General features: G+C 35.1%; 1 protein-coding gene across 1 annotated transcript in view; it reads right to left on the reverse strand.

The window, feature by feature from the left end:
• The window catches only part of OTOG (otogelin), a 100,224-nt gene that overhangs the window by 54,475 nt on the left and 32,786 nt on the right, over positions 1-12,963 (reverse strand). The window contains exons 22-24 of the mRNA XM_050336791.1: positions 12,223-12,266; positions 10,889-11,045; positions 620-727 (exon numbers count right to left, since the gene is read on the reverse strand). Of these exons, the coding sequence (XP_050192748.1) occupies positions 620-727; positions 10,889-11,045; positions 12,223-12,266 (309 nt within the window). The remainder of the gene's footprint in view (positions 1-619; positions 728-10,888; positions 11,046-12,222; positions 12,267-12,963) is intronic.

Here is a 12,963-nt window from a genome sequence, read left to right on the forward strand (position 1 = left end):
CTGCATGTATTTGAGTGATCCTATCAAACCTTGCCTATTGGAACACCTCCTTTTAAAGCCAATTGATTAATCAACTATCCACATAGGCAAAATTAGCAATCAATTTATCTGCTGCTATGCTCAGTACATGATGTTGCTCAATACTCTCCTTAAATTATCATCATAGTGGGTGTACACTTATGGCTATAGGGTTATATTTTGGTTCTTAGACTGCTCAGATTCAATGCTAAATGTGAAAATGAATTTTAAAAAGCTCCAACAAGTGTCACTAAGGTGTTATATAAGTACTTTTCCTCTACTTTCAGAACACTAACCATTGAATATTAGTTTAGGTGACCTTGACAACAAAAAAACCCAAACTATTTTCTAAATCAAGCTTTTTTAAAAAAATAAGAAAATCCCAAATAGCTATTATTTTGTTATGTAAAAGCTCTTTGAAACAACAAACCCTAAGCTTTAATTCATTTTAATACCTCTTTGAGGAAATGTAAATACAAAATCAAAGTAGACGATTCACCATAATCTGCTGTGAAATTTATGATTAAAATACACAAAGGAAAAATCAATCTAAAAATAAACAACTAAAATGAAATAATCACTTAAATAGACCTCTGCTTACCAGGTATGACAGGAAGAAATTACTTTGTCACCTGGAAAATATTCCTTTCCTTTCCATGAACATGGACATTCATCTGCATCCAAGCACACATCCCCATGTTTAACAAGACTGTCAAAAAAAGAACAAAAAATACACATTCAGCAGCAGTATAGCTGGTATCTAGACACAACAGTACTTTCCTACACTTTCACTAGCATCATTATTCATCAAAAGCAAATAATATTTTAAAACTTCTGAAATTGAAAAGGCACAATTTTATTACTAACTATGTATGAGCAATTTGATACATTCCTTTTACAAGTGTCTGCATATGTTATCTTTACTAAGTACCAGCACTTTGGGCACTAGCACTTTAATCACTAACCCTGTGAAGACTGAATCATTAACAAAAGTTTTAAGGTCAGGGAAACTAAGAATTTCTAGAAATCCTCTAAACGTCTCCAAATTTCTTGTAAATCAGCCAATTAACTTGTATTTAACTTAAGCCAAGAGATCATTCATGAGATACAGGAGCCATTATGGCCCTTTGTTCTAGTGGTATATGCTCTTACTATCAAAAATTAGTGGCTTATTTAGTCTATGAATTTTTAACTGAGGATTTCTTCTGGTTCTCTTCTTTTCTCTACCTGATTTGAAGGGTCATAATTTGCTGCAGAATTTTCCTGTAGCTGTAGTTCCTCTTGCTCTGTGAAGAATTCAATCAATATCAAAAGAGCTATCCTGGTTGTATGAAATTGAGTATGTATTTCTGTACAACAGGCACCTTCATGCAAGCAATTACAAATATACTCAATTTTATTGGCAAAAATATCCTCATCATCTTTAAAGGAGATTTTCATTAAATATAGATAACCATAAGCATAGCTATTTACAGTTCAAGACTAATGCTATAAATTCTTGCTTATAATCATAACTCCTAGAGTAACAGCTAAAAACTGAACATTTAAAAAAAAAAATCACCAGGGCACAACTGTTAAAACTGCTTTAATAGAGAAAGAACAGAGGAATTCTTGCCCAGCAAGACTAAATAAAGCAACTAGTCTAAATTTTAAAGTAAAATGTGTGTAGCTTTTAATAATACTAGAAAATCTGAAATACAGAGTATGAAAGTTAAAGAGAGACCTCAAGAGGATTCTACAAATAAATATCAGGAAATACACCAAAAGTATTGAATTCCTCTAATTAAAAAACTATCTTTTTACAGAACCCAAGAAAATTGTGCTTCTTCTATTAAAAAAAATAAATATTGTAATGCTACTGGATAGGCAAAAAGACACCAATATAGGGCCTAAAGGTTTAACAGCAGATAAAAGAACACGTGTTATCTCAAATCAATCTGCCAAGTTGTGAAACAAACTCTGGATAAGCTGCAGCAGGGTCTTTCACTCCAACTGTTGTGGCTCCAACTTTTAATCCTACACAGGACCCTGCTTGATATAACATAATCAAGCTGGAACAACTAACATGCCAGTGACATAGTAAAAGAATCCCTTACAGGCACCATACAATCTATGATTATCCCTATTCCTAACATCTGAAGTGTGTTTGTATTGAAAAATAAACAATTCCTGAAAACGGTACTGTTGGGCTGATAAGACCTTTTCTTTTTCAAGCTGTGTTTAGAATTAAAAGTAGTACATTTCTGTAGTGATACAAATTTTATACAGGTTTGCCTATGTTCCTAACAGTTTTCTTAAGAACACAGATTGGGTGTTTCTGACACGTAGTGCTGCAATTTGGGCAAGACAATGCACCATGGGCAAGAAATCGTAGGTGTGAGGCACATGCCTGACAAACAGGGTGATGATACTGTTTTGTTTCCCTCGTATCTAAAAGGAAAGATTTCATCATGGCATTTATCGTGGAACATTTTACTTACTCATATTAATGAACTGGTATTTTGGATACTATGACTTAGACTCCTCTTGAGTGTCTTATTCATCAGACAGAAATTTACAACTCTGTAGTGTTTCTTAATGGGAGCACATTGAACATCATAAAACCACTCCTCCATTAAATTGAAAAACTATTCTATTCCTCCAGGGTATGTGAATTGTTCTTTGTAATCCATACTTATTTCAAGTATTGTGTCACTTGGAGACAATCAACTGTGATACTGAAATTCCCACTTGTTTAAAGCTCCTCAGAACTGAACAGGGCACACTCAGACACAAAGTGATCACACTGACAAGGTAACACTAAATACAGTTTTTTCCTCATGTTACTATACTGGATTTAAAAAAAAAAAAAAGTTATGACAGCTTTCTCTTTTGTAAAGCCAAGCAAATGGATAGATTTCAGTGATCTAAGAATTCACCACAGATACCCTACAGAGAGGCCTTGCACAGCTCCTCTTTGAAGTATTTGAAATTTTTCTTGATGGTTACACTTACTGCAAGACACAAGGACAGCTATCACCCTTCACCACCCTGAACATTGATTATTATCTCATTGTTACCTATAGCTTTTTCACTCACATACACAAAACCATGTAAATAGTCCTGGAAATAATTACTGGCATCATTAGAAGCAACATGTCACCTGTGAATCACCAAACACTTCTTTGCTTCTGCAAAGCACACAGATCTCGACCAGAACACAAAAATATCTCTCTCACAGCTTCCAGCAGAGCAGTTTTCAACAGGTTATGTTTTGCACAAGCTCCTTCCTCTCTCTCAGACCACAGCCTACTGCCAACTGATTTTGCCAGCTATGAATTCTTTTGCCCCAACAACAAATTTGCTCTCTGAGGGTTTCAAAGTCTTCCTACAACAGTCTGTAATACAGTTTAAGGGAATGAAAAGAATGAAAAGAATGAAATAAGCAACAGGTAGCATTTCTAATACCAGAATTCCACCACCACCCAAGACTTGCCTAACCAGAAAAAAAAAGATGAACAAATCTTGAAAGAAAAGTAGATGTTAAGAACGTTATTGTAAGCACCTAAGGGCTTAATTGTAGTTCACTCACTGCCTAGACAGGGAGAGTTACTATATTTGTGCTGAGTGTTTTCTTTCCTGTTTGGGGAGCTATTTACAGTCCACCTCTTCTTCCCCTCTCTCCTAGTTTATTATACCAAAATATTATGTAATTCTGTAGAATGCTTGGAAGGTTTTTAGTATCCTTCTCTGTTACTGACTGATTTTGATGCTTTAACTGATGCTGCACTTAAGCAGCTTTTCCCTGGATTGGAAAACTCCTCTGCAATCAGCTCTACCATCGGCACCCCACTGGTGCTAAGCAGATCAAGCCCTACACAGAAATGGTAGTAGCAGCTTAAAGACCAAAGGTACATGAGAGTAAGAAAAACAAGAACAAGAAGTAGAATGACAGGGATTCATCCAGCTTCCTATATTCTGCAACCTTTCCCACACAGGCACCTGAAATTTGGCTCTTCCATTGCCTGTGCTTCCTCTAAAGTATCCTCAAACGAAAAGAAGTTCTTGCCTTCACACACCTTCTACTGATTGTTGCAGACAGAAAAGAGCAAAATTATCTCACAAGTGTAATAGAGCTGCATAAAACATGAGTATGGGTTTCAATGCAACACCCTGTGTTTCATCCTAATTTTCTTTAAGAATGCTGTGGATACAATTCAGTGCTAGAAGTCATGTAAGGCAGGACTCCAGGGGAAACTGAGATACCAAAAATTGCTGTTTGTGAATGGCCAAGAGGATACTAAAACCTCTTCCTAATCTGTGAGCACCAGTTCTTCTGAAAAGAATTGCATGCTTTGGGCAGGGGGACACACACACACACACATGAAGCTATTTTAATTAATTATGCTTTTGGGGAGTTAATGTATATTTGCAGATACAGAACAAAGTATATTCCTTGACTCCAAATTCTGAATCCAAAGTAAAAGAAGATGGCAACTTATGTGCCAGATGACAAACTTCAGTTTTATAGCTAAGCAGTTTTCCACAAAGATGATTTAACCAGAAGTGGTGGGACAATAAGCTTAATTATCATTGATAGAAAATAGTACCACCTTTTTTTCTTTTTATACACTCAGACCGAGCTTAAATTTTAGTGGAAATTAAAACAAGTAAAACAAATCCCAAAAAGATGGCTTGACTGATTCAAAACACTCAACTCCTCTCAAAGAGACCCACAAGAAGTGAAACGCACTAATGGTATTTTAGCATAACATTTTTCTGATTTAATTAACGTGTTTAGATAAATAACGCAATTTTGTAATAAAAAATAATTCCATAAAGTAACTCCAAAGGCAACAGAAGTCTTCCTTTCAAACCAAGTGACAGAGTTCAATGCCTCCCTTCTTAAAAGTAAGTCAGAAGACAGAAGGTAATATGAAAAGATGCTCAAGAATCTAAATGATGTTGGTGAAGTTTTACTGTCAATTGAATAGAAGTACAGAAAAAAACCCTAGAGATCTGTTTGCAGCGACTGTAAACTAGAAAGTAGGCAACTAAGAGGCTTTTGGAAGTATTGAAAGAGGAAATAATGAACACTGAAATGAATCAAAGAAAGCTGCAAGTCCAGGGAGAAGGAGAGGATGGAAAAGAACTGGTTTGTCTTGTGATGGCACCACAATAGATGTATTCTTTGGAAGTGAGCAAATCCAGAGAGACCAATCCAGCACCTTTAGCATGCTGTGATTGTATAACCATCAAAAGCGGAAAACAGGATAAGAGGAAATAATGGAGTGCATAGCTGTGATGGTATTCATGGAGGGTGATTCTTATTTGCCTGGAAAACATTAAATTTTCCTGACCGACCTCTCCAAAACACTTCCTAAAACAGAAGAAGTAAAATATTAACAATACTTAGCCTGATAGCAAAAACAGGGCCATCCAGAAGAGAGGTTTGAACAGAACACAGTTTTTATTTTATGCTAAAAATAATAAATTCTGAGTTTAAATTGAGGAGCAGTAGGCCTTTTGAAAAAGGTTACTAAACACACACCAAAAGCACAGGACTTTGATTTCATCTATGGAAATATATTTAAAGACATAACACAGTCAATATAATTACTTCAATAAAGATTAGTTTTCTAAAATACTTGAAACTCAACTGCATTCTTCCCCCATTACTAGGTTTGCTTGTCCGTTGGCATGTTTATGAGATGACAACATTCATTGCTTTCTTTGTGAAAATTAGAAAGTGATGAGGTGGGGTTTTTTTTGAGAAAACCTTCCAAGAATGTATTTAAGCTCCTTATGTGTTATTTGACACAGTACACCACCACAGAAATACTGTGATAATTTAGAAATGTTTGGAAAGAAAACCTGCCATGATACTCCTTAGTTACAAAACTTCGTTGCAATTACAGGGTACTACAGCATTGAATTTACTATCTTTTCATAGTTTTGTTCAGTGAGAGCAATGAGCAATGAAAAAAGGAACAGACAAAAATTCTAATTATGTTAAATTGTCCCAAATTCAGTAGAGTCCAGTTTCAGCACAAAAGATATCATTCTCTGTCATAAATAATAACAGTTGTCGGCAGAGTGGAATATTGTCCCACCACACCAGAGACTGTTGCCTTGTAACTCCACACCACTAATTCAGAAGAGAAACTGAGGCAGATCCTGGAACACTAAATCAAAACCCAGTCCCACAGATTTCAGTCTTAATGACTATAACTCAGTGTGCCAACACTGAAGTGTTTGGAAAGAAAACACTGCATAAATTGCATAAAATTTGGCATCAAGAAAATAAAAATCCCTGTTAACTTTTTCCATTTCATGAAATGTCAACATCAAGCCACATCTGCAGAAATTCATGGGTGTAAACTTGGTAAAATGAAATGTTTTTGTGGGAGTGGGCCAGGAAAGAGGATTGGCTATGTTTTTCTAAAATATACATAAGAAAAAATTTTTTCAGATATTCTACTTAAAAAGGTGGCTCACACAGTTACAGGCAATTAAAGGATATAGTGGAGAGGAAAAGAGAGAACTTTGACACAGCAGTGCTGTCTAGTATTCTTGAGGCTCACAGACCATGTAAATTAATATTTATACTTGGAAATATGGAGCACATTATTTCAAAATGGTATGTGAGTGTTCCTTTCATACTTGAAACTGGGATCCCAAAATCTCTGTTCTTGGTAATTGTAATGAATAACTAGTAATGATGTTGCTTTCTTTGTAAGGACAGCCTTTTGACACTCCATAAAATATCAAGTTGGGTATTGGATGTTGCTGAGCTGTGAGAAATTAAGTGACAGATAATCACTACTAGTGGCCAGCTGAAAATTCATTTTTTATTGCCTTGCACTACTAACATTGAGGGGGGAAAAAAGTCACTGAAACAAAGAGAAAATTACAGTCAGTTTTGTAACCATGATTAGGAAGAGAAGTTTAGTTATGATTTAAAGTTCAAACAAAGTTAATCATGACAACCATTTACTTTGTTTCAATATACTGAGAAGTTAGTAGAGACTCCTTGTTTTAGGTTAATTGTATAGCAGATGGTTTAATTAACACAGCTATAGAGGGGGTAGAACCATAAATGGGAAAAAATAAGGAAGATCTAATAGGTGGATGTAACAGAAGTAACAGAAAACATTACTCTGCATCTGGGGCAATGTGTACTATGTGTTATTGACATAACTCTCAGAATTCTTACTTATTATTCATATTTAGGGAGGCATTAATGTAAAATAAATGAAAGTTACTAAATATTTCAGTTAATGGAAATGTGTATGGAGAACATGATCTAAAATATATACTAATGTATATTACGAAACAATTCACCTGAGTCAGTCCAAATAAAATCATCTGTCTTCAAAAAGCCAACAGGGCTTCTCTTAGAGTTACAGAATCATTTAGGTTAGAAAAGATCTCTAGGGTAACTGACTCAGCTGATATAACACCCACACAAAACTATATACATTGTATCTACAGTACAGATTTTATACTGTACACTTTATAAAGTATAGATCAGTTAAATCCAATTCATGCTGCAGTCAGAGGGAAGTGAGAAAACACATGTAATTCCTTCAGGAAGAGGACTGGTTTTTCTTGGCAGCAACACTAAGAGCAGGCTATAAGGCACAATGCACAGAAGGTGGCTGTTTCAGAGATCGTTATTGATCTGATTGGAGACCATGGAAAAGGAAATGGCACCAACCAACTTTCATCCATTTGTGGTAAGCATCACATAGTATGCAGAAACATAGGAAGATACTACTGTTTTTCTTCTCTTTTTCTTTCACTCTGTCTTTGCTCTTGGTTTTTTCTGCAGTCTGATTATAGATGCTCTCTTCATTTCAAAAATCACTTGAGTCATAGCAACCCAGAAGCAGAAAATGTAATTCAAAGATTGAACTTGAAAGATTATGAACTGTGCTGTAAAAAGAGCATTAAATAGTTTTCTGAAATGCAGCACAGAAATATAGGAAATTTCCATCTAAACAGTGACAAACAGTAAGAAAAAAACAAATAAAATCTTAATCACTAAATATGTCAAGCAAAGCAGGGTAGATCAACATTAGAAAGTAACCTCAACAACTTCTAAAACAAAGTGAAAGTAAATAATCATAATTTTTTATACCATAAGAACTACAACCCATAGAATTATCTCCTGTAAATTCAAGTATTTACTTAATCATGGTAACTTGCATCTGATTTACTCACTGCACATTGAAAAGAAGGTCAAATGTTACTTTTCCCTGTGATCTACTTATTTGGAATTTAATCTCCATTTCATGCAAGGACCATTAGAATGTATTCTGAGCACAAGAAAGAAGGAATGCTAGAAAGACTGAAGTACTTGAAAGAATATTTCAGACTCCAGACACTAGAAAAATAAGACTACAAAATAACAATATTGTCTTCTTGAAATGTTAACACTTTCTCTGTGAAAGAAGGTTCCTTCCTTCTCTTTTGGTTAAGTACCTTTCATGGTATCACTTGAGAATAGTCAGCCCATTAAACGGATCAGAAAGGTTCTTCCTCATGAAAAAATGTAGCTTTCCAATACAGGTTTCTTAACTGCGACATATTCACTTTATTTCACTGATTTCATTAGTTCACCTAAATCAACTAATCAAATACATTAAACTGATTTCATTACTACTTAAGTCTGTTTAGCTTACAGGTAATGAATCAAGATAAACAGATGCAAGATCTCAAACAGGAGCAAAAGCATGAAGAAAAGACTAAAATTAATTAGTTCAGGTAAAAAAATAATGGTAAGATCAAAGAAATTCTGTTAGTGTTTTACCCTTTTGAAGTGGACAATGTCACCTCAGTTTTATATTTCACCAGCAAGAACTGATTGTCTAGAAAGGTGATTTTAAAGTTGCACAAATTCACAGTGCATTTGAATTCTGCAGTACTTGAACTGTCATCAACACAGTACAAGGTACTTTGTGAAGGCAATGGTATTTCATCCATCTTTCTCTTCCAGTAATTTAGATTTACCTTTCTGTGTTGCTCTGACCCTAATGTGGTCAATCTGCAGTACAAATCATTGGAGTGTGAATTCAGTGATAGACTCAAAACATTAGGGCTATTCAGTTCTAACAGATTCTATCCAAAAGCAACTATTATTAAAATTCCTAAACCATTAGGATTCACTGTCTAATTAAAAACCTCCATGGTCAAGCCATAGCAGAAACCTCTCCTGTTACCAAAAGCACACCTAAAAACACACACTTTCAGGACTATCTTAATTTTTCCTAAAGCAATCTCAAAAAAAAAAAAAAACAAAAACAAAAACAAGCAATATCAGACTACTAGAGCTGAATATTTAAAAGACATCAGTTTTGACAAGCTTGCAAGTAACTTTATTGTTTCTACTTCTTCAGTACAGACTCTAATTCAAAACCTAATTCAAATCCTAGGCTCATAACACTATTTCCTAGTTTACCTTAAGCACTGAGGATAAAATCCTGAAAAACAAACAAACCTCTCCTTGCATCCCCCCCCCAAAGGAAAAAACAAACAAACAAAAAACCAACCAAACAAAAAAGGTTGTGTTAGTTCTTTACAGCCATCATACAGCCATAGGAGAACAGAATTCAGTTTGCCAAAGTACAGGTGAAACTCCTTAATTTTCCATTTTTCTTCCCAGGAAATCGTAAAACTCTGACTCCTTTAAGTATACAGCCAACTTATCAGAGCTTTGGGATCCCTAACACTTGACAGTGAGCCTTCCAACACTAAAAATCATTTTATTTGCTTAAATTCAAGAACTAACTTACACCAGGAAGCAGTAGAAAAGTTCACAACCTCAGGGGTTATGCACAGCAGAAGAGCAGAGAATAAGAAGTTTATATGATCTGAGTTGCCAGCCATACAGTGCTGCTGAAGGCAGCCACTGGTTTTGAAGGGTATCTGCCAGGTCCAAGAGGGTGAATTTTTCTGATTCTGAAAGTACCTGTCCCCAATTTCAAAATCTACCTCAGCACTGTGCTTTTTTGCCATGGTACCATACTGTGACTTGGATTAATTACAGGTTCCATTTCCCATGAACAATTTGACATTTCATGTTTCTGAATGCTTAGGTAAAACCCCAGAATTCTGAGTGGCAACCTTGTTTATCATGACACAGAAATATCTATCATGACATAGAAATATCTACACATCAATCAGTACGAGTCCACAGACTTCAACTGAGCTATTTCAACCCAGATCAAGGGAAACTCTGGCTTCTCCTCTTTGTTTTGAGGTGTTTCAGAAGGTATAAACAATAATTTTAAAGTGATAGTACTCAAAACCTTCAAGCTGTGTGCTCAAGAAACTAAATCCCATCAAAACCAGCATAACTTAAACACACTGTTATTTTTATATTCAAAAATCTCTCAACAATACAGTGCTTGATTTCAAAACACAACAAAAGTTCATCTGCACGTTAGCAAATTTCCAAAACTTTAAAGGTCTTTTTGAGGGAGAGAATACTGAAAATTATGCCTATAAATGAAGAAACACATCTCCCTCAGCAAAATGTTCAAATAAGGGCTTAGATAACTGAAAAAAAACGTAGATAAAGACAATTCCACTGCACTACAAGGCTTGAATCCCATTATTTCCATGCCATTTTGCTACTTTGGCTTTATTATTGTGAGGTATTAGACCTTTGGCTCCACTTGTCTCTTGGTTTAGCATTTATTATGACTTCAACTGACAAAATCGTGGTGTAAGCCTTCACAAGTTGGATGCTCATCCTTTGACAATTCACATTCTCCAAGTAGAATTCTGCTGAGTAGAAAACCTCAGCAGAATTAATTACTTAATCTCTACTGCAGGTAGTCATTTGTGTTTGTGCACCAAAGGATGCACATCTGTCTGTACTCACCCTGGGGGGCAGACACAACCTGACACACAAGGAAGGTGTGCTGAGAAAGTGAGGTTTAGCAGCTGATTTTCACAAGTTCTCTCTCTGCTGAGTTCAGGATCAACTTGTGGATTACTTGTGCAGTTAATATAAATTTGTCCAGCTGGGCAGTTGTGTGCTGGGGAAAAAATGGACAGATACATTGGTCTTCATACCTGAAATTTTGTATTCTGTAACTGCGTGCAACAAATTTAGATTGAGGATATGACACAGAAGTATAAAATCCAGTAATACTACTAAACATCCAATTGCCTCTCATTCCTAAATGTAGTTAACTTCATAGAACATCTATAAATTTCATATATAATACTTAAATTAATATATTCCTTTAGTAAGGGACACAACTTTCTAGATGGTTACTCAGGACATGTGAAGTACTACCAACAGAGAAACATAAATCAACAGAAAGCAAAAGATACAAAGAATCTGAGAGCTAGCTATGACTTTCCATGCTGAAGCACTGACTATGAATAAAACAACTCTACTGCAAAATTGCTTTTGGGCTGCACTGAGCATATTGTGTGCACAAAACAGAAGTGCCCGAAGTAGTCTCATTGTTTTAAATTGGTTTTGCTTGATTGCTGGGATTTTGCTTACTTAGTTTTTTGTTAAGGAGAGGGGTTCTGGAAAGTTGTAAAAATCACTAAAACCACCACGATCAAGTGCATGAGGAATTTCTGGCCAAAGAGTTGGCAATTCCACAATGGAAACCTCAAATAAATGTATGTTATTCTCTGTGAAGAATCATACATAACACACATCATAACACAAGTATGGACCATAATACTTGATGACATATGAAATATACCATAATAGAAAAAGCACTTGTTACATTGTATTGCAAAATATGACAAAAGAAATATTTTGTTTCATATTTCTGTTAGAGTTTGTGGAGAAAAAGAAAACATATTTGTGAAAAATTAATGCCAGTATTCAATTCCTACACTCACGCTTTATGGGGCAAATCTAATCATTGTTTGCCCTCCTGAAAGTCTGCTGTTTATCATGCAGCTAAGCTTATCTGCATTAGTAATCAAAAAAAAATTACTATTTTAAAGCACTGGGGAAAAAAGTTGCTCAGATTTACCAGCATTTTGAACAGTTATACTGCTGCTTTGCACCAGCCTTTTTTTTCAAATATACAAATATATAATTCCTAAATTATGAATCCTCTCCTGGAAGTTATGTATTTGTACACATTGCACTATCTTCTACTACAAACAAGAGCTTCCACAGGGATTGGAGATTAGGTATTCACTGGACTTGAAGTATCTTTTTCCTCTCTCTTCACTCACCTATTATGTTGTTGTCACAATTCATTACTCCATCACTGCAATGGCTGCAATAAAAATATACAGAGATGTAATGAGAGCCGGGAAGATCTGACATATTAATATTTTCTATTTAATAATGAAGCATGCGGTATAAGTCAACACAAAATAACTGTATAAATATTTGCATTGAACATTAGAACTGTGACTGAAGTGTGCATTGCCTTAACACATGAAGAATAACAGTTACACTTCAAACTTTTGCTTCATACATAAAGTTATTATGAGTTAAGATAGCTGGGCTGACAAAAAAATACATACAGGAATATACCACTATACTACTCCCTAAATATTAATGCAGTAATAATAAACCAAGTCATGAACATAACAAAATCATCATTATCTAAAATAAAAATGCAAGAAGTAAGAGCAACAAAACAAAACCCTAAACACACATATGCATAGGTTAAAGCAAGCTCTGGTACATGAGTACATGTATGAACATGCTTAACACTATTGGATGTTCCATTTTTCTCACTGTCATCACAGAACTCTACTAAAAAGCAAGCTACTAGTTTAGGTGAAAATCTTGATGACATCAACAGTTCTTAAGTTATCCCACAGTTGAAGGCAGAACCCCAGTGCTGAATATAACACAATCACAAGTTATTACGACTGCAACAATATTTTGTACTGGAGTGACTTTTCCCCAAGCACAACACAATAGATTGGTAAGTGGTTCTTTTCTCAGCCACTCCTAACACG

This window comes from Myiozetetes cayanensis, unplaced genomic scaffold (assembly GCF_022539395.1).
Source record: "Myiozetetes cayanensis isolate MyiCay16 unplaced genomic scaffold, myiCay2020 scf6-25, whole genome shotgun sequence".
In the NCBI taxonomy this organism is placed as follows: domain Eukaryota; kingdom Metazoa; phylum Chordata; class Aves; order Passeriformes; family Tyrannidae; genus Myiozetetes; species Myiozetetes cayanensis.